Source organism: Tigriopus californicus, chromosome 6 (assembly GCF_007210705.1).
Source record: "Tigriopus californicus strain San Diego chromosome 6, Tcal_SD_v2.1, whole genome shotgun sequence".
In the NCBI taxonomy this organism is placed as follows: Eukaryota; Metazoa; Arthropoda; class Copepoda; order Harpacticoida; family Harpacticidae; genus Tigriopus; species Tigriopus californicus.
The window spans coordinates 498,979-524,424 of record NC_081445.1 but is presented as its reverse complement, the minus strand read 5'-3'; the positions used below and the strand labels follow the sequence as shown (position 1 = coordinate 524,424).

The 25,446-nt window shown below is 43.8% G+C and overlaps 3 protein-coding genes across 7 annotated transcripts in view; 2 read left to right on the top strand and 1 right to left on the bottom strand.

The window, feature by feature from the left end:
• The window catches only part of LOC131882223 (uncharacterized), a 3,739-nt gene extending 1,166 nt beyond the window's left edge, over nt 1-2,573 (top strand). Inside the window, exons 4-9 of the mRNA XM_059229313.1 lie at nt 174-374; nt 570-850; nt 1,080-1,224; nt 1,321-1,552; nt 1,697-1,875; nt 2,175-2,573. Of these exons, the coding sequence (XP_059085296.1) occupies nt 174-374; nt 570-850; nt 1,080-1,224; nt 1,321-1,552; nt 1,697-1,875; nt 2,175-2,246 (1,110 nt within the window). The 3' untranslated portion in view covers nt 2,247-2,573. The remainder of the gene's footprint in view (nt 1-173; nt 375-569; nt 851-1,079; nt 1,225-1,320; nt 1,553-1,696; nt 1,876-2,174) is intronic.
• On the bottom strand, nt 2,261-14,228 carry LOC131882219 (ATP-dependent translocase ABCB1-like). Of its 5 annotated transcripts, none has more exons than XM_059229300.1 (23): nt 13,670-14,228; nt 13,491-13,585; nt 13,231-13,417; nt 13,026-13,164; nt 12,814-12,971; nt 12,530-12,740; nt 11,940-12,164; nt 11,694-11,875; nt 11,483-11,630; nt 11,207-11,415; nt 10,932-11,134; nt 10,639-10,853; nt 10,400-10,570; nt 10,225-10,335; nt 9,989-10,150; nt 9,288-9,491; nt 8,208-8,411; nt 6,525-6,766; nt 4,729-4,885; nt 4,417-4,614; nt 2,879-3,085; nt 2,654-2,800; nt 2,261-2,553 (listed from the first exon to the last, which is right to left on the bottom strand). In XM_059229300.1, the coding sequence occupies exons 1-23, from the start codon at nt 14,014-14,016 to the stop codon at nt 2,320-2,322; spliced, it is 4,356 nt and encodes a 1,451-aa protein (XP_059085283.1). In that variant the 5' UTR covers nt 14,017-14,228; the 3' UTR covers nt 2,261-2,319. The 5 variants fall into 5 exon arrangements, with proteins under 5 accessions (XP_059085283.1, XP_059085284.1, XP_059085285.1 ...); XM_059229301.1 differs by having other exon boundaries at nt 10,400-10,552; XM_059229302.1 differs by lacking the exon at nt 9,288-9,491.
• A 7,184-nt stretch (nt 14,229-21,412) lies between these two features.
• The window catches only part of LOC131882218 (rho guanine nucleotide exchange factor 10-like protein), a 50,765-nt gene continuing 46,731 nt past the window's right edge, over nt 21,413-25,446 (top strand). The window contains exon 1 of the mRNA XM_059229297.1: nt 21,413-22,204. The gene's annotated coding sequence lies outside the window, so the exon portion shown is untranslated. The remainder of the gene's footprint in view (nt 22,205-25,446) is intronic.

The following is a 25,446-nucleotide window of genomic DNA, read 5'->3' as shown; positions in this document are numbered from 1 at the left end:
AGCGCCTTCCAGATCGCGAAGAGAAAGGGAGAGAGCGATCTTTTTATTATGTATNAATATCATTCGAGGATAGCGGGAAAGCCATTATTGCTGGCTATGGCCGCTACAAGAGGCCTCCTTGTGAGGTTGGACCTGAGGGACCTCACAAATATGGTTCCTATGGAGGATACGACCTCATCTTGATCCACTTGAAGACTGCCGTGCCCAAGATTCGGCCAATTTGCTTGCCCATGGGAATATCATTCGAGGATAGCGGGAAAGCCATTATTGCTGGCTATGGCCGCTACAAGAGGCCTCCTTGTGAGGTTGGACCTGAGGGACCTCACAAATTCGAGTTCTGTGGAGTGGGTCAAGAGTGCTTCAAAGGCTCCAAGGTTCGTCCTATTATGACTCCTCCTTTTTCTCTCCCCTGTTCCTCCTCAGCTTTTCGTTTGACTCGACTTGAACACAAGTAAGTTTCATACTCGGTTCTCTTTTCTCTTCTCTGCCCTTCCTCTGCCTTATTCTGCTCCTCGTGCGTTTATGTGTGTGTGGGGGGGGAGGGGAAATCCTTTTGTCGTGATATGTAGGCCTTCGCCAAGGCCAATTGTTCCATTCGGTTCCCCTACCAAGGTGAGGTGATCCAAGGGTGCTCCCACACACCCACGCCCAGCGCCTCGAATCCGAAATGTGCACAATTCTTCCAAGTCACAGGCTTGCAATTCAATAAGAATGTGGACGAGTTCGTTTTGGTAAAAGAAGCGGAAGCCGAGGTTGAGAACGAGGCTAAGGAGACCAAGGAGGCCAAGGAGGCCAAGGAGACCACCAAACTCATGATTGACACTAAATGTTTCAGAATTCAACCGGGAAGGTAAAGTGCATTCTAAAGAGCAGCCTTTAACACTAGATTTTGGCGATGGTTCCACTTTTATGCGAGAACAATGGAATAGATGGAACTCCCACTTTGAGAAGGGATCTTGAAGAGGGCTCAGAATGAAATGTGGAATTGCTCACCAGATTGTTCCGAACCAAGCTGAAAGTGATGTGTTTTAAATGTGGATTGAATGTAGTTATTGTGAAAACTGGGAAAATCTTTCTAGTTTCGGCTGGTGCGGCACTATCCATAATTATCGCAATTTTCGTTCCCAAGAGTTGCATGTCACACCCGAGACTGGCTGGGGCTTTTGTCAGCGATCCTGTTTTCCCAAACAATCCCAATCCCTGGGAGGCGTTGAGAGACACAAGGTTTGGAACACACATGCCATATGGTGGCTCTTCTTGATATCTATCAAGTATTAGTGAGATGTTGATGATGAAAAGCCTCTCCTTTGGTCATGTCAGATGGTCGATGTCATCTCGCCAAAATATTGCTACGAGCAAATGGCCAACCAAGGACCCTATAAAGTGTTGCCCAAGGTGCTTTGCGTGGCATTCAACCACACTTTCAAGACCGAGTTCTACAAAGTCAACAAGAAAGATGGAGTTCGAGACCAGTTCACGGCCCTGACGCCCAATAATCCAACCCTGCAACAGTTGTTGGGCCGACCGCAGAATTGGTATATCCGGGGAACAGGTAAAATTTACTTCCAATACTACCTACACACTGTGTACGAACATTGTTTCGTCTCAATCTAACCGACGTTCCAGGAACAGATCATTGCTGATAAATGACGTGTGCAGCAAAAAATAAAGTTCGCCTACTTTGGCTCCTTTTTAGGCTCTTGTGCGGGCGACAGCGGTGGCCCATTATTCAAGGTGCTTCCACGCCCAAAAGATGTTACGGAATACGTTCTAATTGGGATCACGAGTCGGGGAACGGGAGTGAGAGGAAACTGCGGAGGGTTGGATAATCCCACCCATTACGTTCGAGTGAAACTCTTTGTCAAGTGGATTTTGGTGAGTGGTGGCGGCGGCGGTCTCTTCAACCGGGTCCTTATCATTAACATCCGCAAAACTAGAGAGTTCCTTGAAATCTCAGCCCATGGGGAAAGCTAATCAAAGCTTACAAAATCAGGGGGGTAAATCCTCTTAGCCCAGGTGGTATTGTGAGGTGGAGCCTTTGGCGAAGAGTCCTTAAATTAATTACAAGGCTTTCAGTCTCCTCTCTGCCAAGGTCATAGTACGCCATCTACTTTTGTTGACCAACATCATCAGCTTGATTCTTTTTTTTTCTTCCCCCATTTCTTTCGGTCTAGTCTTACGTCGGAGAAGAAAATCTCTGCCTCAGTAGAACCAGTGGAACCAAATTGGAACACGACGACGAGTAATGAATGCCCTCGTCTATCCACGAGAAATGTTTACATATATTTCACGTTGGGCAAAGCTGGCACAATAAACGTTCTACTTCTGAGTTCTGTCCTCTACTGAGTCTCCTTTTGTCAAGGTTTGGCTGCCCCACAGCTTGGCATAAAGGCCTTCCTTCCGGGCCAAGAGCTCACTGTGGGTGCCCGACTCTGCGACACGCCCCTTGGAGATGACAAAAATGCGATTTACGTTCTGTATGGTGCTCAGACGATGAGCGATCGTGATGGAGGTCCGCCCCTCTTGCGCCTTATCCAAGGCCGCTTGAACCACCTACAAAATAGAAACCGAAAACCCCCCCGAAAATCATGCCTTATGGTTATGGAACACACAGTTCAAAGTGCGCGGTAAATTGTATTCATCTGCAGCCGACCTTTTCCGATTCCGTATCAAGTGCTGACGTGGCCTCATCTAGAAGAAGCACGGCTGGGTTTCGAATGAGCGCGCGCGCAATGGCCACGCGTTGTTTTTGCCCGCCCGAAAGCTGCGTTCCTTTTTCGCCCACCATGGTATCGTATCCCTGTAAACAAGACGTCCCCCCCCCGTTATAGATCAGGATCCATATTAATGTTTTGGCTCATATTTTGGGGCACTCCACCATTGGCAAAGAGGTGATGAATGAGTGAATATTGGCTTGCCGAGCGGCGTCCACCACCTCGTCCATGGAGGCCGTCCGACTGTTGTCTCCATAGGCGATGTTTTCGGCCAGAGTTCGATCGAAGAGGACCGGTTCTTGCGACACGATCCCCATCCTGGATCGGAGTTGTGGCACATTCAAAGCCTGGACATTCTCGCCTTCGATGTTCTGAAACGATGGTGATAACTACATACATGGTCTGCATGTAGCACTACGAGGGCGAGATGGCTTATGTACGGCAATGAATATATGAAAGCTATTCCCAGAGTCGTGAATGGAACCAACAAGAGTGAGAATTTTTAATCATGTCTCCCAGCCACTCGTCGATCGGTTTCTTTGGATGGCTAAGGAGAGACCGACTAGCGATGCTAATCTGTGTGGCAATTAATATTTCATGCCACCCGATCCCTTCAATCTGCCTTAGCAGGTTCATTTTGCAGTCAGTCCTTGCAAAATTGATGAGTGGACACCAGATACGACGTCGATATATATGATTCCTGACATTTCTTCCATTTTGGCTTCATTCGCCACCGAGAGACACATTTGCCCTCAAGAGCCTGAAAGCTTCAGGCAAAAGACTGACTGGGAGGACCGGGATCTGGAACTCCCAAACCCCGTTAGCTAGCTTAGCCTTCCTTTGACGTTGACATCGAAAAGTTTGCCTTGCTTTTGACACACCCACCTGCTATATTACTGCCTACTTCCATTAGTTGGTTTTGACGATGAGGCTTTATTAGCGCGTAGATCCACTCCTCCAACAATAATTCATGAGCTGAACTCCTTGGCACACTCGTGTAAGGTATCGTTGAGGTAGGTCATTTGTTAAGATTATTCCCTTACCAAGGCTTACTTTTAAACTTTGCCTGGCTAGCGAAGCCAGTTAGTCATCTCATTATCATCATATGCATTTCCGGTGGACAGTGGTCCTCCCGCAATGTGGGTGTGGTTAGCGTCTAAAAGTTTCTTGGAGAAAGGTTACGAAGGAGAATCGAACCAGGGACCCCTGTCATGATTAGAGGAAACTGCACTAACCACTTCAATAGTGAAAAAAGGCCGGCTTCCGGAATAATTCGGGTTGCAATCCAGGTTACCTGGGGATCAGATTCTCCTTGAATATCTGACATATTATTTGCAATTATTTCGATCCATCATCTGTAGTGCCTGGAGGATATTGGTTTCTGAGATACCAGCCTACATAAAACCAGCTCAATTAGTAATTGAGACATAGGATTATAATTTATAACAAGGCCGAGGAAAAACGTTGCACTTTGACGTCAAGACGAAACCTGACAGGGTTGATTTTCTTGCACTCCATAGCATTCAAACTGAATTTCTTCTTTGCCAACCCTAATACTTCACTTTTCATATCGACGCTCAAAATCCAATGCTTTCCCCTCACCCTTCTTGTCACAAACGTGTCGGTAATTCGTTCAAATTTCTCTTTCCCTTCATCCTAAAAGGAGTGCTTATTTCTTCATAGCTTGTTTCCAACAACTTACGAGACTCCCCTTGTGAAGGTCGTAGAACCTTTGCAACAGTTGAATGCACGTGGATTTCCCACAACCAGAAGGGCCCACCAGGGCGATGGTTTGGCCCGCTTGGACCGACAAATCCAACTCACGAAGGACACGCACTTCCTTCCGGGTGGGATAGTGAAACCCGGCCTGGCTGAACGAAATGTTCCCTTGAATGTTGTTCTGTTCGGGAGAAACAGGCTTAAATTTGCAATCACACGCTTCAGTATCACGACGAACATATACATATATGTACGATTCTGTATTATGTGGCGGGCACATGTCATCGCTTCTTACCATGCGGAGTCCGGTGGCGTCGTTGGCGTCGATCTGGGGTTTCCTGTCCAAAAGTTTGAAAACACGGGCTGCTGCCAGGAGAGCCTTGTTATAGTTGGGAGCAAAGGCTGTGGCTTGGCCAACCATCATGGTTCCCAAAATCAAGGCCTCGGCCACTCTGAAATTTCGAATTCGACCGACACATATTAATGATGATGAAGGGCTTGATTTGACGAGCACTGTTTCGCCGGATAGTTTTCAAGGAGGCCTATGTCTGTCCTCAAGGATCCGAGCACAAAAGCGCGACGGCCTTCGAAATTAGTGAAGAAGAAAATTGAATTTGCCGTCAAACCCTCTCAAACTCTACTCTAATTCGGTGCCTTCTTGGAAGATTCTCTTTGTGGCAAAACCACAAATGAACCAGAAACTGTCGTTCCCAGCTCCTTCTTTCCCTTATTCCTAGAGCAATCAGAGTGTTCAAAATGATCCTCAAGGTCTCTTTATCCATCGGCATTTTAAGGGGGAACAGGGAGAGAAAACGTCCATTGTTCCGGGAACAAAGACCACAAGCGCTTCACAAAGTGATCCGTGACTCTCCATCTCTCCGGCTGTTGTGTCATGTCCAAAGTGAAACTCAAGAGGGTCGACTTTTTGAATCTGAATCTAACCGTGGAAACAAGGAGCTCCTAAATGATTGGTCGGGATTGGCCACCAGAAATTTGGTCTTTTTGATTGAAATCTTTGGTATTTTATGGATTGAACCTAATTCAAATCCCCAGGATGAATTGTAAAAGATTGTCCTATTTTTGGAAATAGATGTTAACTACATTTTGGCGAATAATATAACGAATGACATAATACGAATAATTTGGTGAATAATATATCATAGAGGATGACCAAGGCATATATAAATGAATGAACCACTGAACTTATTGACGTTTCAAGAGTCGTTTCATTGTCAGAGCTCGACATTGTCACACTTCATGTCAAAACTATAAATACATGTATGTGGATATTTATGGACGACCCTGTTCAGGTCCAGTCCCCAAAAAGATGGGGGGGGGGACGAAGAGAAATGCCCATGTCATCGAAAAATCTGAAGAAATTTGACACCTTCAGCGGGATGAACTGAACAAGTCGCTTTATTGGATTCTCTCCACCGCCCTCTTGACAACCGGGAACAAAGCACTTTTCGTTTGAGCATGCATCACACCCAATGCCCTCAAAGAATCTCGAGACTCACAGAGAAAGTTCGAGGCACACCGTGATGATGATGATGATGATGATAATGGTGATGACGATAGAAAACGATGGGAAAAGCCGACCTCTCCGTGTCAATCAGTTGATAACGAAATGATCCAAGAAGCATTAGCCACTTCAGAGTCGTTTATGTTGAGTTCGCCAAACGAGAAAAAAAGTGGCACAAATCCCGAGAATCTGAGAGCCTAACTTCGATCCACCGAATGACGAAGGGCCATTATTCAATTTTCATTCGGTTCTTTTTTCATCGAATGAATCCCCGTCCAGCCATAGATCATGAATATTTATACTACAGCCCTTCTCGCTTTTACATTGGTAAATTACTCGAGTAGAAATAAGTGTTCAAATTCCCGATACAACGATCTTTTGTAAGACGAAGATTACGCGCGAGTATTTCCATAATTCCCTCGAGTGAAAGGCCAGCTAACATTTGCAGTTATAGTAACTGTCACGACATTTGAAGTCCCGCTTTCCTTCGCACTCGATCCCGAGATATACATAAGAGGGTGTATGGCCCGTCATTACCACTGTACGAGACGAGTACAACAGATACTCACTTGAACACGTTTTTGTAGTCCAGGTCTTGGTTCTCGACCAGCCATCCTCCGTAGAACATGCATCCCGAGTAAGCGAAAAATGGCACGGATTGCGCAAATCCGAAAATCAATCCTCGCACATGCGAGCGCTTCTTGGCGTCCACGTGAGGCTGACGAAGGGCGGCCAAATACAGCTCCTCGAACGTCCTTTCTCGACCCAATCCGGCCACAGTGCGGATATTGCTGATGGCCTCGATGGCCAGCTACAGATGTAGTGGGGACACGTGGGCATGGAAGCAAGATTATTTCAGACGACTACTACGATTACGGGCGATCAAGTTTAGCGTGCAATATTTTGATGGGCAGATTGAAAGAGTGGTCCCCTATCTATAGGTACGTAGACGTGAATGACATGAATGAATTGTGGCCTGATCGGTTGTCGTGGTATTGATCTACTACTTTAAGAGCGAACAAGTATACCAAATTGAAGGAAAAACCAATATCGAGCCAAACTATTTTGGACTTCTGTCCGTCAGAAGTGTCCAACTCGTTATCCCGCATTGATTTAATATAGATATGACTAGGTATCCCAAGTTTCAAAATTCGGAATTTGTGCAATCATGCCAGTAACAGGTGGCTGGTAGATCTCTCACTTGATCTAAAATAGATCTTGACCAAGATTTAAAATGTCATATTTGTCATGAGGAGCGCTTCCCGCCTTCATCCACTTAAAGTAAGTCATTGTAAGCTTTACTGATAATCTCTGAGCTCTCTCAACGATCAATAGCATTCAAAGTATGCGTAGTAGATCAACTGTCGCTGGTAGATATGACAGTCCTATTCCCAAGGCCTATTCCCAAGGCCTATGACACATTAAATTCAGGTGAAGATCGAGCGAGAGATGATATGCTTCCAAATTTTGCAATCAGCCGTATAAACTAGCAGTTGGTGGAATTGAAATAGAACGCAATGGCCATGAATTATGCATGAGACCTCGGCGCATTTCAAGTGGAAGATGTGTTCCACGTTGATCCAGAGTCCTGGCAACACATGCATTTGGAACATGTTCAATTTGAAATGCTAGATGGGGTGCAGTTCCCAACTATTGGTACAGAAGCAGGTGCACGTACCTACTGACATACATACTGTACATTCACTTACAGTATGTCTAAGACCTGCCGTCCACCAGCGTCTACTCTAGTACATACCGTACAGTACATAGTAGTGTTCATACGACGATGCCCTTGGGCATGCTCATCCAATGTCAAGTAAGAAGGTTGACAGGAATATCCGAGATCCTGATTACTTGCTTTGGGTAGCTACGTATCCTTGTGGGAATCAGGCGCCAGGGATCACCGTAACTAAACGCTATGTAGGGATTCCATTGTTTCAGACCCGGAACAATGATGCTAGGAGTTGAATCAAATTCCCTAGTCATGTCCGAAAGATGGAACCTCAAGGCGGGGAGCTCCATTACGTTTGGGTGTATTCAAAATCTAACCATACTGATGAACATTAAAACATTATCAAAGTAGAGCAGCCATTGAGGATCTTGTTTCAAGAGGCTATTAATTGAAATAAGGGAAAATCTTAGATTATGAAGACCTTTAAGGCCTTATAAGCGAATGTGGTAAATTACAAAGCAGTTGATAGGGAAAAGAGAAAGAAAGTGAGAATAGGGCGAATGAACAAGGAGACACTCACTTTGGCTGAACTGGCAAAAGCCTCCTTCTGTACGGAGTCAGAGCCCATGATCATTTTGGTTTGGAAGTACAAAGCCACCAGAACGAAAGGAATGAAAACGGACGTCACCAAGCCCAATTGCCATTGATAGTACATGGCCAAGCCAATGGAAATGGTCAGAGTGAAGAACGATTGGAACAGAGTACCCAGCGGCGTACCGGAAGCCTAGATTGGATGAAAAGTATTTTCAACATGAAAAACTAGTGGTCCTTTCAGAGAGAAAGACAGACAGAGTGAAAGAGAGAGTCAAGAGGGGCAGGAAATAGGAGAATAATATCCCAGCGGGTTTGTCGGACATGGTAAAGAGATTATTAGAATTGTGATCGGAGAGCCTGATGCTGATCTACAAGATCATTGCCGTTTCAATGCCAATGACAGGTACCATCAAAGCCAAACAAGCGGATGCGTGTGCTTGAGACAGTGAAGAAGCCATTATGGGTTATGTCATACTCAGTAGATTTCGAAAATCCAACTGGATGAGGAGGCAAAAGAGCGCAATGAAACTAAATCCTTGAGTGACCAATACAAGCCATCAACTGTTCATTTTCGACGCCAAACAACATTGCACGGGGCAAAAAGAGGTTGCGTGGAATCATTCAAATGATTCCGTCTCCAAGGATTCCTGAAATATACATTTTCCGATTTTTCTGAGACCAAATATTTTCGTGACAACGTAATTCACTCTAAAGGTGACCACTTGGACATTAACATGAATGAAAAATGCAAACTGTCGTGTCGATTCGCATCACACGGAGAAGCCACGAAAGTATCGGTTGCACCTGACCCTTTTGCAGAAAGTACTGGTAGATTAAGTCAGGTCGAAAGAACGGAGTGGAAAATGGCTTGGCAGTGACGCTCTCATTTATTTCCCATCCCCAGGTCTGATTTGCTATAAATCCCCGAAAAGTAAGAGAGAGAGAAGGAGAGAGAATGAGAAGTGAGAGGAAAGGAAGGAGATTCTGGCCTTAGTTTTAGCTGTGACCAACGGAAAATGGAAAATGCATCACCCCTTGTACCATCCTTCGAAGGGATCTCACTTACTTGAGAGGCATTTTCTTGATGGGCTCTGAAGGCGTTGAAATGGCCAGCCATTATTTTGGCCTGGAGCCAAGAGCTGAGCGCGAGCCAGGGCACATAAACACTGACCACCAAACCGAGTTTCCACTCAAACCAAACGGACAACGAAACCGAAAACAACACAGAACTGGCACTCTGGAGTGTGGAGGACACTCGGCTTCCCGACATCTAGGGCGAAAACTTCATAAACATCACACGGGGAGCGTTCTAAAACGAGCCATTTTGATCGGCTGTGGAAGCACGCCGTTGTCTAAGGGTGCTTTGCTATCATTTTACAACGAGAACATCGGTCTTCCGAGCGAGATTCCGAAGGATAGATATCATAACCAAAGTGTCAATACTAATAAAAAGAAGGAGGGTGAAATGCGTACGCAGAATTGAACACAAATGGAAAAGGAGAATCCATTTGTCTTGGTTCCCCGGACGTATGAGGTTGGTTTTGACGGGAGGAGGAAAGTTCATTCGTCTCCCAAAAGATATGCACAAGAAGCCGACCATCAATAATGAATGAGTCTTCCCATAGGAGACTGGTTTCTTTCTTTAGTCTCGGATCGCTCCATTCCCGAAGAGAATAGACTAATCAAGCGACAGAAGGTGTGACAAACAACAGGAAAACCATGGTGTATAAGATCGAAGCCGATACTGGATGAGCCTTTCCCACTCACCCCTTGAATGGCGGAGGCGTCTGAAGAGATCCGGGTGCATAAAGCGCCTGTACTATTGGATGGCAGATCAAACCACGCCATTTCTTGTCTCAACATGGCCTCAAACGAGAGCTTCCTCATCCTCAAGGTCAAGTGCTCTCCAGCTAAAGTGAACATGGAGATCTGAAACGAATCCGGAGACTCAATATAAACACGATTAAGATGGGTTGCGTACCAGGCTATGATGATCTGATTACTTGCAGGAACATCGCAGTGCCTACCACCACACCGGTGATGAGGAACAGGATGCAATAATAGGACACATTGTCTCTGGCAGAAACCGGATCCTCGGACAACACTCCTAGAACCTGCAAAGCCTCGCAATCAATCGGTTGCGCGTATTCGAATCAATTATCGGCTTGAGACTCGTACCTCTCCAAATAAAATGGCATACACAGGCATGGAAGCCCCCATGATGATCGAAGCAATCAGGCCGATGAGCATGTAAGGCCACTCCGGGGAGTTGGCCTTGAGGATCCTGATCATGGAGACCTTGGGCAGATCCTCTCCAGCATCCTCAGAGATCTGTAAGGCAATTAACACCTTGCAATATATAATGCCTGCGCACATAAAATCCAATCACCCCCCCCCTCCCTTCCACAAGGACTCACAGAAGCGGCAAATAACTCTTTGTGGAGAGGATTGCGTAAACTGGAGCGCAAAGAGGGGACTCGAGAAAAACCAACCGCCGACCCAATGGCATGTCCAACATCCTCAATTGTCACAGAATCTTCGCTCAAGATGCTACTAGTAGTACTGGCTTTCCTGTCGCTTTGCTTTCGCACACGGCCACCTCCCGCTTCCCTTTCAAACCTCCCTTGCTCCACTAAATAGAGGAAATAAAGAAGGTTGCGGGATAATGAAAAATGATGCAATTTAGAGACAAATAGGAACACGTATTTACCTATTTTTAGCTCAGGGACATCATCGTCGTCTTCTTCTTTCTCTTCCTCCACCATCTCCTCTTCAACGTTTTGTCCTCCCTGGGCAGTAACCAAACCAAAGTAGACGCCTTTCATTTTCATGAGTTCGTTATGGGTACCCATTTCGGCCACCCTGCCATCTTCAAGGGCAACAATCTTGTCAGCCGTCCTAATGGTTGACAATCTGGTGGTGAAAAGCAAAGGAACCCGTTAATACTAAAAATAGCGACTCGCCTGTTAAAAGGTTCTTAAGCACCTATGTGCCACCATAATGGTTGTTCGCCCGCAGCGCGCCTTATCCAAAGCGGCTTGAACAACACCCTCACTTTGCGTGTCCAAAGCCGAGGTGGCCTCATCCAGGAGTAGGATGTCCGGATTCCGCACAAGCGCTCTGGCAATGGCAATCCTTTGCTTCTGTCCTCCGGAGAGTTGAGCTCCACGTTCTCCAACCAATGTGTCATATTTCTAGTCAAGGGTGGGATGATGCGAAGCAATGTGAAGATTTGCGAATTGCTGCTTGGTTGTAACTTACCTTGGGGAGGTTGCGGATGAACGAATAGGCATTGGCGTCTTTGCAAGCCTGTTCAATGTCGGAGTCGTCAATGTCCTCTCGGCCATATCGGATATTTTCGGCAATCGAGCAGCCAAACAGCACGGGTTCTTGTCCCACAATGCCAATCCTTGAAAAAGAAAATCTGTTTTGAACATAGACACTTGCTCCATCTACCATTTGTTAAAATTACCGTTCTCGCAGAGCGGACAGATTCAGTTGGCGAAGGTCTTTCCCATTCAGCATCACTGATCCCGACCAAGGATCATAAAACCGTTGAACTAATTGGATGACTGTGGATTTTCCGCAACCTGAGGACCCCACCAAGGCTACAGTCTCCCCCTTATTCACGACCATGGTCAGCCCATTCAAAATCTAGCACAAAACAGATAGAGAAAGAGTTTCAGAGCTTCCGAAACTTTTGGGAGAGTTCACTCACCTTGACGTCCTTTCTGGATGGATAGTTGAAGAACACATCTTTGAAACTCAAGTTCCCAGCGCCCTTTTCTGGGTGCTCTCCTTCAGTGCTTGAAGAATCGATCTTTGGTACTCGATCGATAATGTCAAAAATCTGAGCGGCTGCTCCACGTGCCACTGAGAAGGCCTCCACATAAGGTGTGGCTTGGCCCACATTCATGGCCCCCATGAGAACAGAAAAGAAAACCTGAGTGGTGGAACAAATTTGTTGTCGGGTTGGACTTAATAGTTTGACTGACATCAGAACCATTTTTATCAATTTTATCAATATTGCATTTAAGCACTCAGCTCAGAAACGTGTATTTTGTCACTTTCAAAGTTGATTAGTTGGTTGTAGAAAATTGCATCCAGTAATGTTTTACTTTTAGATAAAATCACAGAGCTCTTTTAATCAAACTCGACTGTGAAACAGTCAAGAAATTGAAAGTTGAAGGGAAACTAGATATTGATATCCAAAAACACAACGCAAGATTGTGGTTTGAGGATGCAAATAATTGCAGTGTGATTTCTAAGCAACTTCTTTTCGATTTTGATGCAGGAATTTGTCCTTACCACCAGCAAGCTTGAAGCGTCATATCGCGGATCACAGTGGAGAATATCTTCAAAACAATCCTCTGTGTCATCCATGATTAGCTTTACTCCATACCAAAAGGCGAGCGCGTAAGATGCATAAATGACGAGCCACATGAAGCCCCCACCTATCCCAGTGAGGAGACCTCGCATAATTCCGGCTTTCCTCGCATCGTGCAAGTTATTCTCAAACCTACCATAGATGAATTTCAAAAACAACACGCATGATTAATTTAATAGAGTGCAATGTTCAGCTTATACGGTACCTGTTGACTTCCTTGGTCTGACCTCCGAAAGCCACCACTGTCCGAACAGCCGATAGGACCTCCTCAGCAACAGATCCGGCTTTACCGTAGGCCTTTAATTCCCTGGCCGTGAGGTAAGTCTGCGAGCCAGCAATAATGGCCGTCGCAATTACTAACACCTAGAAGGCTTAAAATTTAGTCATTGTTTGGGACTAAAGTACAGGGTGCAGTACCGGCATCACTGAGAGGATCACCAGGGTCAATTCCCAGCCATGAACAAAGGCATTGATCAAACTGGCGATGAATATGGTGGCAAAGAAGATGAACATGCCAATCTTTTCCCCAATTCCCTCTTGGACTTTGTTCAGATCTCTGAAAGACAAAAGGAGCGCAACTATTTGAAAACATTGCTCATGGAACGAACCAAGATTGACGTACTCTGTCATGCGGGAGGCAAAATCTCCGGTTTGATGAGTATCGTACCAACCAATATCTTGTCGCAAAATGGCCTTGAGAAAAAGTCCCCGGATCTTAAACACTTGGCATTCTGCGGCGTGATTCAAGCACGTTACGAAGATATAACTCATGACGAAATTGACCAGGCCAATCAATGCGGTGCCTTGGGCTAGAAGAAATGTTTTGGATATTCCCTTTTTTTCTCCCCTGTTGCAAGATGCACTTGAGGTCCATTCCATTACCGAATTTTGTGATTTGATCCAAAAAGTTCATGTTGATGAAGAAATTGCCCAAGTCCTCCTCGGTCACATTGCAATTGGGCAAATCCAAATTGATCCTGTTGAAAGCGTGATTTCAAATCAAGACATTTTCGCACTCGAAAGAAAAATCCCGTTGCCACAAATGAAAATCTTAAACTTACGCTGGAGTGTTGTCACAACAAAATGGAATACCCACGCATATTTGTGAGACATTCAAGTCATTTTGAACGAATGTGTTGGCCAAATCTCCAAAGAGAATGATCATCACGGGCATGGAGCATCCTCCTATAATGGCGGCAATGATGGCCAAGAAAATGAGGAACAAATCCCTGGAACTGGCAAAGCGGAAGAGTCGATGAATAGCCACTGGTGGCAAGGAAGGTTCTTCATCCTTCTTTTTCTCCTGTTTAACTTTGTCTTCTATTTCCTCTTCACAGGCAGTAACCTCTTTGGGAGAGTCTTTGAAAGGTTGCACTTTCTCGGTGGAATGTCTCTTCGAGGTTCCCATTATGTTCCTCCCGTCAAAGGGAAGAGATTGTTGTTTTTTGTTGTGGGTTTCTTGAGTACCTGTTGAGCAGTTACTGTTCAGTATGAAGCAAGCAGTGCTGAAAAACTGCCGTGCACTTTGACCCAAGGAGGCATCTAGACGATTGTAAAGTAATAATACAGCTTATCAGGAAGGTTTCTAAGCATGTTGTAATGCATTGTAAAAGCCCTGAAAATGCCTCAATAGTACAAACAAAAAAACGGCATTTTCAAGCATCACAAGTTAAGTTGATGTGATTAGGAAGACATGTGGAAGGAAGTTGCCTTAAAAGTTTCTGAAAGTAGCCTTTGATAAAAACAAGTAATCTTGTAACGAAATTAATCTTTACTGGGAAGAGTTCAGGGTATTGGGAGACTTGCTCTAATTAGTGGTCAAAAAGGAAAAAGGAAAGATGAAAAAGGAATAATTTCTGACAATACGGGTTGTAAACAAGAACGTGTATTTTATTTTCAAAATGGCTCTAGATTTTGAACTTTACATCTTCGAAGATTACCAAAATATCTTGGTCCAAAAAAGTGAATTCAAGTTGTCAGCCCTTAATTGTCACACTTTTTGGAGAAGCTTACCGACTGCCTCACCACAGACAAGGACAGTATCTTGACTTTCAAGAAATTCTGTGCCAAATGGCTCTGCTGGTCCACACAGATCGTTCCCCCCACCACAACGCTTGGGTTAAATTTGCCTTCTGACACCGATCTATTTACTAGATGATCAATTGTTCAGTTTTAAGCGACATTTATTCTGAAAACCAGAGGACGATCTTTGGCTGCACAAAACTAGCTTCTGTAATGGTGTGGGCTGATGTGACTTCCAATAGCCTCAAACCGCCCTTCATCTTCATGCTCGAGGGTGTGAAGGTCAAAAGGTCACCAAAAGGGCCCCAAGCCACACTGGTAAAGGGAAACATTTTTGGCACCCTTCCTTTCCAGACCGCAACGTCATGGACTTTTCCATAGAGCCCATCCATACTTGAGAGGAAGGTAGGGGTCACATCGTCCTCCAGTGTCGGTCCTCTCAAACAGGCCATAGAGGCTGATTGGACCGACCTCGATCCTGACATCATCCGTCCAACTTGCCATTCAGGGAATGGCAGACTTGATGCTCTTGTGAGAGTCAGGCGAGGTTACTGAGAAGGTATTAAACAGCTTTTTTAAACATCTGTGTTTGCTTATCAAATTTGAAGCTCATACAGTGCTGTAAGATTCTTAGTTTTGATGATAAATAAAGGTACAGTTGTCCCGCTTGTTCGTGGTTGCCCTGTAGATTTTTTTTCCAAATCGCCATGCGCGAAACCAATTGAATTGACATTCATGTACCATGAATCGTGAATCTCTAAAAATATGCACCGTTAATGTGCTTCCCAACAAACCATCCCTCTCTCGGTCAGGACAACTCTGAGCCACTATTCAAAATATGGTGACAATCAACATATAGCAATAAAATAAGCCCTCACTTAGAACTCCACAATTGAAGTCAAAGGATTTCTATATCATTTTCTTGTAGAGTGGCTCGTTTTCAAGTTATGCTATCAAAAGCTCTTGTGGCTGACCAAGAGCAGGCCGAAAATTCAATTTTTTAATTTAAAGATTACAAAATAGTTTTGACCACATCTCTTGAGTTCCCTGAGCCTGACTTTGGGCCCAAATCTAGCCAGGTTCATCAATTTGACAATAGCTTGTGTTCGTATGGATTAGTAATTTTGAAAGAAGTGAATGGTTCAGAAGAAACGAATTTTTCACTTCATTGGCAAGCCACATCTCTCGTGATCTCATTGACTTTGATTTTCAATTAAGGTGTCGTAACAAATGCTAGAGCTGCCCACGTGTCAACATGAATGACCTGTCATATGATCAGCTTGCATATTGTTACAGCTTTGTGTCATAGTGTGGTTAATCGAATACATTCATGTCCCCTGGACCAACACTTTCACCTACTGACATTGCCATTCACTAGCTGACATGCCTCACATGAGAGCAAGTGTTGTTTGGTGAGCATGAAGCGCCAAGTGAAGCCAGAAATGATTTTTCCCTGGATAGGAATTAGAATGACCTTGTATTGCTCATCAAATAACATGTTGTGTTATGTGTTCTCCAACCCTGAAACAAGGGCAAAGTCTCGAGGGTCAGGTTTTACGTGGTGTCATCAGGGGGAGTGCCTAACACTGTCATTAATTGCTAAATCGTAAAATATTGAAGGTTCCGAGACTTAGAAATCGTCGTCAGATGTTTTAGAGACAGTTTTGGAGTGCACTTTACTTAATCGCACCCTTGGCACAATATTGCAATGCCTAATAACCAGTAGTTTAGCGATAATGTTGAACCAAGTCTAAGAAGTATTGAGCATTTCATCATGTCGCAATTTTAAATCTGCTTTCACGAAACCTCTAGACAAATTGTGTTGCTTGAAGCATTGATGTCCAAGTCTGAAATATGCAAGAACCCTTGGAAATACAAATTGTAGAGTCGATTGAAAATGAAAAAAAAAAATCTGTTTCATTTAGGTAACGCGGGATGGAGGAGAGAGGGAGGTTTCAGAGTAATTATTTGAAATCTAACCTTCCCAAACACTTGTTGAATTTGAGCTTTGCCCGCAACAGTTTCCCAGGATTCTTCCATTTTTGTTTGGAAGTTGAATTAAAACACTACAGAGGCTGTCAGATGGACACCCACTTTTTGACCTGATCTATTTGATCAAATTTGAGTCGCTCACGTGAATTTGTTCGTTTGGCTCAGGTCAAATGGTTCCCAACCCTACACTTATCTTGGATCGGAATCACGATTTCTTCTTTGGTATCATGTCAACTTATCTCCTCCGAAATTCTGCCAATAAGGTAATACGAAGACAATGTTTGGTGAGAATTATCATGGAACCATTCCGAGGTTATTTAGTGCCAATGTGGGAAAAAACCATTTCATTTTCGGTTCTCATTTTCACATCATTGTTGACAAGTGTCTTTTGAAAACATATGGATCTTTTGAGGAGTCGAAAAACCGAACGCTTTAAATGGATGGTTATTTCTTATGTATCAGGAATATTTGTATCTACAAGTTTATCAAGATTGCGAGTCTTATAACAAATGTGATTTATTCAAGCTAGATTCAGGTTGAGCTTTTCGTGAGGATTTGGGAAAAGAATATTTGTTGTTGGAAGTTGAACTGAAACCCACTCAGAAAAAAAAGGTTTTTGGAGAAAAGCGAGGGGTTTCTGTCATTTCTGGAGACAGTTCTCATCTTCTTCTTATTCCAATTTGTTTTCATACAATATCTCATCCACCAACGTATTAGAGTTGGCAAATCTAGCTCCATTCGTGAAATGCACGTTCACAAACAGTTCGCTCATTTTCAGTCCTTGGAAGAAGTGAAGGCTGTCTGCTTATTTTGAGGGGAAAAAATGTTGACCGCCCTTTTCTTTTGGAACCTCCTTTCAAGTGAAGAAACATAATTGACCCCATATTATCATGTGCAGTCACTAAAACATCCTGACATGTACCTACGTGTAAAATACTCATTTCCTTGCTCGTTTGAGCAAACGCTAGCATTTAATCGAGACTCAAGTCGTCTTGGCGTCATATATCATTGAGTTCTGATCCAATGACCAAGGGGCACAATAAGCAAGTTGAAAGAGAAACATGTCAGGCAATAGCAAAAGCAGAAATTGACCTAATTTCTTCCAAAGAATCCCCGAAAAAATAATTTGGCTAACAAAATCACAAGTTTAAACCCTAAGGTCTTTACCCACAACCCAACAAAATACGTTGCTTCGTCGCCAAATTACGGTCATAAAACTCTTCATTGCGAGGTGAACAAAAGCATTTTTACCCTGTAGCCAAGAAGTTTCTGCTTTCCACATCCATTTTTAGAATGTTTCAATGCATGTCCCTTTTTAGAATGAGACAACGTGAAATTAAATTTCAAGCTACCAGCATTATTAGGTATCTCTATCAAGGTAGAAAATTTAAAACAAAAGAGAACCGGAATACTAAGGGAGGAGACGTGGTGTAGTGGTTAGCGCAGTTTCCTAGAGTGAGAGAGGTCCCCGGAGGCCCCGGTTCGATTCTCCTCCCCGACCTTTCTCCAATGGACACTTTTAGACGCTAACCACACCTGCAGATGGAGTACCAAAACTGATACCAGACATGAACCTGCCTAATAGAATTTGGAAGTGGACGATATGATCACTAGCACTTCCAACCAAAACAAAGAACTGTATAACTCTGTATACAAAATCCGTTGATTTGACAATCAAATGCACACTCAAGCCTCACAACCATAGGCAATACAATGACACAACAAAGAATATAACGGGCCGCACAATTTGTGCTTATATCTGATGGTTTTACTCTTGGATTGACAAAAGAAACCATAAGACCCTGAAGGTTAGGAATTGTCCTTCTAATAAACCACATTTTTGGACATTGAAATGAAAGAGACTGAATTGGCGAAAGAGTCCCCTTGCAAAATTAATTCAACAATCTCTTACCTGAATAGATTCAAAGGGCGGCATCCGTCTCAACGAACATCGTTTCACTAAACATGCACCAATAAGGCAGGAAGGCCGTGTTGTTATTGATTCATTGGTCCTGCACTATCTCCTATACCATGAGCAAGTAAATGTTGTTATAGCGTGGATATTAGTGATCGTCTCACTGTTCACACGTTGTGAGCTCCAACTGAACTAGTCCGACGGACGTCTTGGATTTCGATCATTGAATGAAGGGAGGTGTGTCACACGCGTTCAGTTTTTCCCACCGATAGAATTTGCAAATCGTGTTAAGGCACACTGGTTTTCTCAAGACCAATTCAGTGCTTGAGATCTTCAACACCAAGTCTGCAGTGGCATCCAAATTGTCCAATTGCGACATGTGTTTTTGGACATTAAAATCCTCATGGTCGTATTAACAAAATCATGGCACTTTATTGATACTTGTTGTTCTTTCATGGATACATGATTGATCCAGTCATTGGGCAACCACATGAACGATGGATACGGGCATGACCCGTGATGTACGTACACGTTTTAGTACGTACAAGTTGTATCATAAATTGAATGCATACAACAGACTTAACAGAACATATGCTCAATGAGAATGATGACGATACTCTCATAAATTTGTCAGCTAACGGGTGTGACTCAGACGATTGTATGTGGACATTATTGGACTGTCTGATTCACTTTCGTTCTAGTTTTCACGTGCAGCCTCATAAGCAATCAATATTGATGCGTCCATTCATTGTCTATTAGCCATCGTATTCTGGAGTGGAAACGCGAGGCGCAGTCCACCGAGGACCATCGAGTAGCTAATGGCCCCCAAATTTAGCATGGTACTTCAGATCCCAGTGGACCAGAGTAGGACGCTCACCCAAATATTCCATAGCCAGAGTATTTTTTGAAAATAGTTTTTTTTTCAGACGCTAGTTATCAGAAAATGTGCCCAAACCTCGAAGCCAAGGGGCTGGCCAAAAGCACACATTGTAGTAACATAACATGTATTGCTTGATTTTATCTTCATTGCTCAATAATCTGATTCGAGGAAATTATTTAATTTCCTATAAAATGGATAAAAAAAAGGTTCGACTAGCAGATATCGTTTTTTGCTAAGAGTAGGTTGTTCTTAATCTGTGATATTCGGCCAAAACTAGTTATGGCAACGTACCGTCGTCCGGAGCAAAATAGATTGAAGATTTGCAGATCTATTTTTGATATTGTTAGAGAATCGGCAAATTTCAGAGAAATAATCAAAAATTGACCTCAATACAAATCAATACTATCCAACATATGTGCTCCTTGGAAAGGAAATGTATTTTCTCTCAAGCATGAAAAAGCAGCACTTACTGTTCGAGTTTTTACGGGAAGGGCGGGCATTGTTAATTGGCATTGTCTCAAGAAATTGTCAGGAATATAATCAATCCAAAGGGTCCAAATATCTTGTTCATGAATGAAAACATCCAGTTGATGATTACTCAAAATAATGAGATTGATATCAAAGCACACTTTCACAACCATCTTTTTACTTCCTGTGATGGTCTGGGAAAAAAAACTTTAAAAAAAAGTAATTCAGTAGAACCTCATTTTTGACAGAATTTCATGCGGATGGTTTGGTTCTCTTATTCTTCATTTTACTAGTCACCGCGAAGCTATTGTGCCAAATTCTGTGACAGTTAAAGTCATGAGTACCGATAAAAAGTATCTTGCTCAAAAATCATAGGTAGTCTTAGGTCGCTAGCTTTCAACTCTTAGTTCCAACACTAATTTAATTCAGGGCAAATCGAACGTTGCACTTTTTAAGCATAGATCCTTGGAGCTCTATGATTTTTTTTCGTTCCGATGAAGAGGAAAAATATGAATGTTAATCAAATTTGTGTTGGATTTGCCCAAACTTCCTATGGATAAAAACAACAGACATCTCCTTTTAATTCTGTGTAGTGGAAACTTGTAAACGAAACTTCATCAAGACTAACACGCAACCTATGAAATTTGATTTGTGTCTGCTTCGCGTCCGCCCCCATTGTTTTGGGACAATTCATTTCTTTTGACTGAACTGATGTGTTGAATTGCCAGAAAATTTATTCAACGCTCTCATAGCAAATTTAGCCCAATGCGATCTGTCAATGTGTTTGACCAATGAATGGCTAAATATTTATTCTCCTTCGGCCAATTCATGTCATCCTCTTGTGAACATTTTAAGTATTCAATTCTGCCAGAGTCAACAGAAATCTGAAGCTAGCTCTCGGCTTCACCGATCCGGATCTAAATCCCGTTTTTTCTTCGCCTTTTTTTGGCTTGCGCTTTGCAATTTGGCTGACGATTGATTTTCTTTCTAGGATATCCTTGTTCCCATGGACATTTGCCGAGTTATCAAATCACGAGAAAACATCCTCTTTTTTTTCACGGTAGACCATGACATCTCCTATGGCTTCGAAGCAATTGATAAAGCATTTTTCTTTTTGCATTTGAAAATAACTAATTAGTCATGCATGGGTTTGAGACTTAATGACGATCATCTTTAGACAATTAATATTCATCGTCTGTTGAGAAGACTTAAGTAAGAACGGAGCAAAAATTAACACAGCCACCCACCCCTCAAAAAGCCCGTGTCTCTTTCTCTCTCTCTCCGAAGCTTCAAATTTCAGAATCTTCAAATAAAGTCATCAGGCTTGACGTACTTGCCAAATCAAAGCCAAGGTCCTATCACCTTTGGTGAGCCAAAATATCCACCTTCAACATTAGTTGTAATTGACCATCAAAGATGTGAACTCATCATTACATCGATGGACAACCAATTGAGTCCTTTCATAGATTCGCAAACGAGCATGGCTGATTCAGGGAATTCGGCCCAACTGGTTGAGAGAGTGCTTGGCAAACCTGAGAGCGCACCTTAGCCGGCCCAGCGGAGAACAACAACGTAGCACAAAAGCTCGGCCGTTGCACCACAGTTAGCTTCTTTCCTCCATCCCTCCAATATCAGTCAAGTATCCAAGCTCGTACTGGCAAATGTTCCTCATCAAATCGAGCTCTGTGAGTGCATTCCCCTCAGTAAACTCCAACCTCCAGCTCAACCCCCTGGCCAGTGGTAGACTGCCATCCTGGACTAGTGAAGAGTACCACAAGTTCCAGACCCCTCGAAGGTGCCACAACACTCGCCCCACAGCTTCCACAACAACTTCGCCTCTCCCCCCTGAGTCCACAACCAGAAACTACACAGAAAACTACCCTCGCGGGTCTGGTCCGTCCATACGACTCGCTCCTCGACGTTCGTACTTAGTTCCTCTCCCCAGATATACAGCACTGTTTTACACACTTATTCGGTACTGCGGGTCTGCATTGGAGCGATCCGAGCAATCCGAGCGATCCGAGCGCAGAGGAACAATGTCCTCCTCCTCCAGTTCTTGAGTTCTGAAGCGTTGTGGTGATGGCTTCAGTTGTTGAGTGCGTTTTCCGGAAGATAGTTGTGGATGGAGAACTCCGTGAGGGCGCTGCATTCATCCATGGACATTAACAACAACAAAGTCCCCGATCGCTACTAATCCCTCCAACGAGTGTAGAAATGTGGGCTAAAATGTTCAATGAGTGACTCCATTAGATCAGTGAGTGAAGTGACAAGTAGTTCAAAGAGAGACAGAGGGAAAGACAGAAACGGATTTAGAGACAGGTAAGAGACAGACGACAACGACGACTGCTGCTAAAGTTTTCGCCACCATAAGAGAAAGGAGGGTTAATAATCCAGATTACATAATCGCTGTCATCTCCTTTGGTATGCCGACACGTCTTGGGAGAAACAATCATTCATGCGGAAACTGAAAGGGACCACTCGGGCGAGTGATTAGTGGCAAGATACGATCTGATCGGCAATGATCCAGTTCAAAAATAATATTAATCAGGTGGTGCTGTCAGTCACTCATTCATTCATTGGGTAGAAAATCTGCTCTAATCACTATTTTGAAGAATCGCCCATTCCAATTCTATCCACCATTATCACCGCGGAGAAGAACTCACCAAGGTGAAATGTTTATTCACTGCGCGGCGTTGCTTTTGCCTACCAATCCGATGAACTGGTTATTAGGTTCTAGGATTATCAGGATTTAATCTCAAATTTCCTGACAAGTTAGGCCGCCAGAGGCGTGTTTGTGACGAAATGAGTAAAAAGCTTTGTGTCCTTTGGGTACTAGCTATAGATAGATGTACCACGATATGTACCATACATCCAGTAAATACACATTGATGTTGGTACATATCGGACGGACAAGAAGGAAGAAAAAAAGAAGCTGTCAAGTTGTCAATGGTCGGCTTCCAAGCTCCGACCGAGGTGCATGCACGGATCATGTCGATCATGATGATGATGATGATGATCACGCGCCCATTGTTGACATTTTGCCGACTGATCGAGTTTCTCGTGGGGCCGCCAGGCGATTTTTGAATGATGCTCCTCAAGTTCCCGAGCGACTGACTGACTGGCTCACAGATCGCTCGCCAAATTGCAAAGGTTAGATCAACCGAACCGCACATACAGTACCAGCGCTAAGCAAGCAATACTTTTCGACGACCCGATGGACCCTTAAACTGGGATGGATTTTCAAGCCCTTAAGGGAATTGATTGAATGCGTTTGAGTTAGAAGTGCCCATCGTGGCCAGGACCCTACCTTCCTTCCTCACCTACCTACCTACATTATCTGTGACTAAAAGCTCACGTGCGGGTGTCAATATGATGTGGATCTCGGATCTGGGATACGTGTCCCTGCCATTATTGTTTGACATGGTCGGTGACCAATCTCCAGCTAGGAATTATCGACAAAGCTCTCAAAGTCAGCCCGATAACGAGCTTGAATGGCTCTGAATCAAATTCCGCCTCCAGGGCGAAGACCGCTCACATCCCGGAGTCTTATCAAGGATGGTGAGAGTATTGATTATTTGGCCAAGGGATGGTGAGAAATTAAGAGCTTCAGGCTGATTAAAATTTCGAGATTTTGAAGGATGACATAAGACCTTTGGCGCACATGGCAAGTATGTATCATGCTACCGTACGTACATATGCCAGCCAAGTTTCGAGTTTCCCAGACGGAAGTAGGTTCGAAGCGGGTATAGTCTTTTTTTTTTGCTCCTACTACCCTCGCTTAAATCCACTCCTTAAAATCTGATTTCCTTCCGAGTTGACATGCCAACTAGCCAACTATTAAACGTTGTTAGGTAACATTATGACAACAAGCACAAGAGGCGTATGTATCATATATAAGTAGGGCGGCGACTTTCTGATTGATTAGTGACTGGTTTTAAGCAGTGCTCCATCCATGTTATTATTCCCAACCCCCCCGCGTTTTCCGTTTGGAAACATTATCGAGTGGAAGCGGTTTTCGGAGCGAGTCTCACGTAAAGAGAAAATCATAGTGGCTCGAGAACACACACAGAAAAAAATGATAGTAATAATTTACTACCTCCTCCACAGGCGGCATACTGGCGTGCTCAAGTCATGATGTGGTGCCGATGAGGGTGGCCAGCTGATTTTGTTGTTGTTTTTGACATTCTCCGTACAAGGAGTCTGTAATGCCCCTCCCCCCTCATCCCCCTCCCCCTCCCCTCCCCCTCCCCCCCCGCGTCCACTCCGCCCCCTTTTATTTTGCCCTTCTCCCATTAAAGGTCCATGTACTTTCGACTTTGCTGTCGTGGAGGCGCTTTTTGAACAAATTAAATGAAGGCAGATTGATCAAGTCATCTGGTTTACATTGATTCTTGCTCAATGGATCGATGAAAGTGCCAAACACACAACAAAAGAGGACAGAGGGACTTTTATGACGATTTGCACACATATACACATACACACTCAATGACGAGGATGACGGTGACGATGTCGACGACGGACACGAACTTTCACCATTTGCAAGATCCAAAATGCGCAACTTCATTATGGTTATTGGCCACAAACGTGAAAAGCCACACAATTTTAATTGGTCATAAAATTCCATCAATCCGGTCATCGCACCCCTTTTACCGCATTACGATGACATATACCTATATGTACTCGTATATTGCAATACATGCCAACCGTGCTGAGCCCGCTCGTCAAATTCCATTGAAAAAAAGCATGACATTGATCCAATCTAAATAATGCAATCAACAAGCATCGTGATCCTTTTCTTGGTGATTGTTTGCGGGACCAGTTCAATGTCAATACCGAAATTTGCCGCCTCTGTATCACAGCTTTTCGTCGCTTGAAAAAAGAGTTATCAATAAAAAATGTTGATAGAAAACTAAAACTATCCAAAGCTGTTCAGCACATATGCACACCAGTATATCTTGGTCAGAAGTCCGGCATCATTTCCTTTACAAAATCATGTTGATCACATCAATAAAGGTTAGGACAGTAAATACAATCTCCCGCGGATGGATATTTTGTCTCTCATTCGTCAAAGTTGAATATGGGTAACGCCGTTGCGCGTCAATTAGCATCGTGATTTTTGATTGTTCTAATAGATATCTGGGGATGATTGCACGTGATGCCCTTTTTTTGTTGCGAGATGGAATCCAGAAGTGATCCATCGTCATTTAGACGGCTTCCCATTTTCTCCGGTTTTTTTTATCTTCTCCAAATGAGCCAATTGAAGCGATCAATCGCCCCAAGGCATGCATGATCTAATGCGGGGAGCCCCACCAATCACTCTTCCTGCCACTCAAGTCCAAACATGAGTTTTATCCCCATGGTTTGAAATCGCCAACTCCGGATTGCTTGGGGGAGATGTGGGCGATTTAACTACATGCATTGACGGATGTGCTTGCTCTGTTACTGTTTCTGCCAAGCCATTTGTCCAACAGATTATCGCCGCCCTCGCCACCCCCAATGTGTATGTTGGCTTCCTCTCTATTCATTCCTTGGCCCAGGAGAGTCAGTCAAAACATAATTCA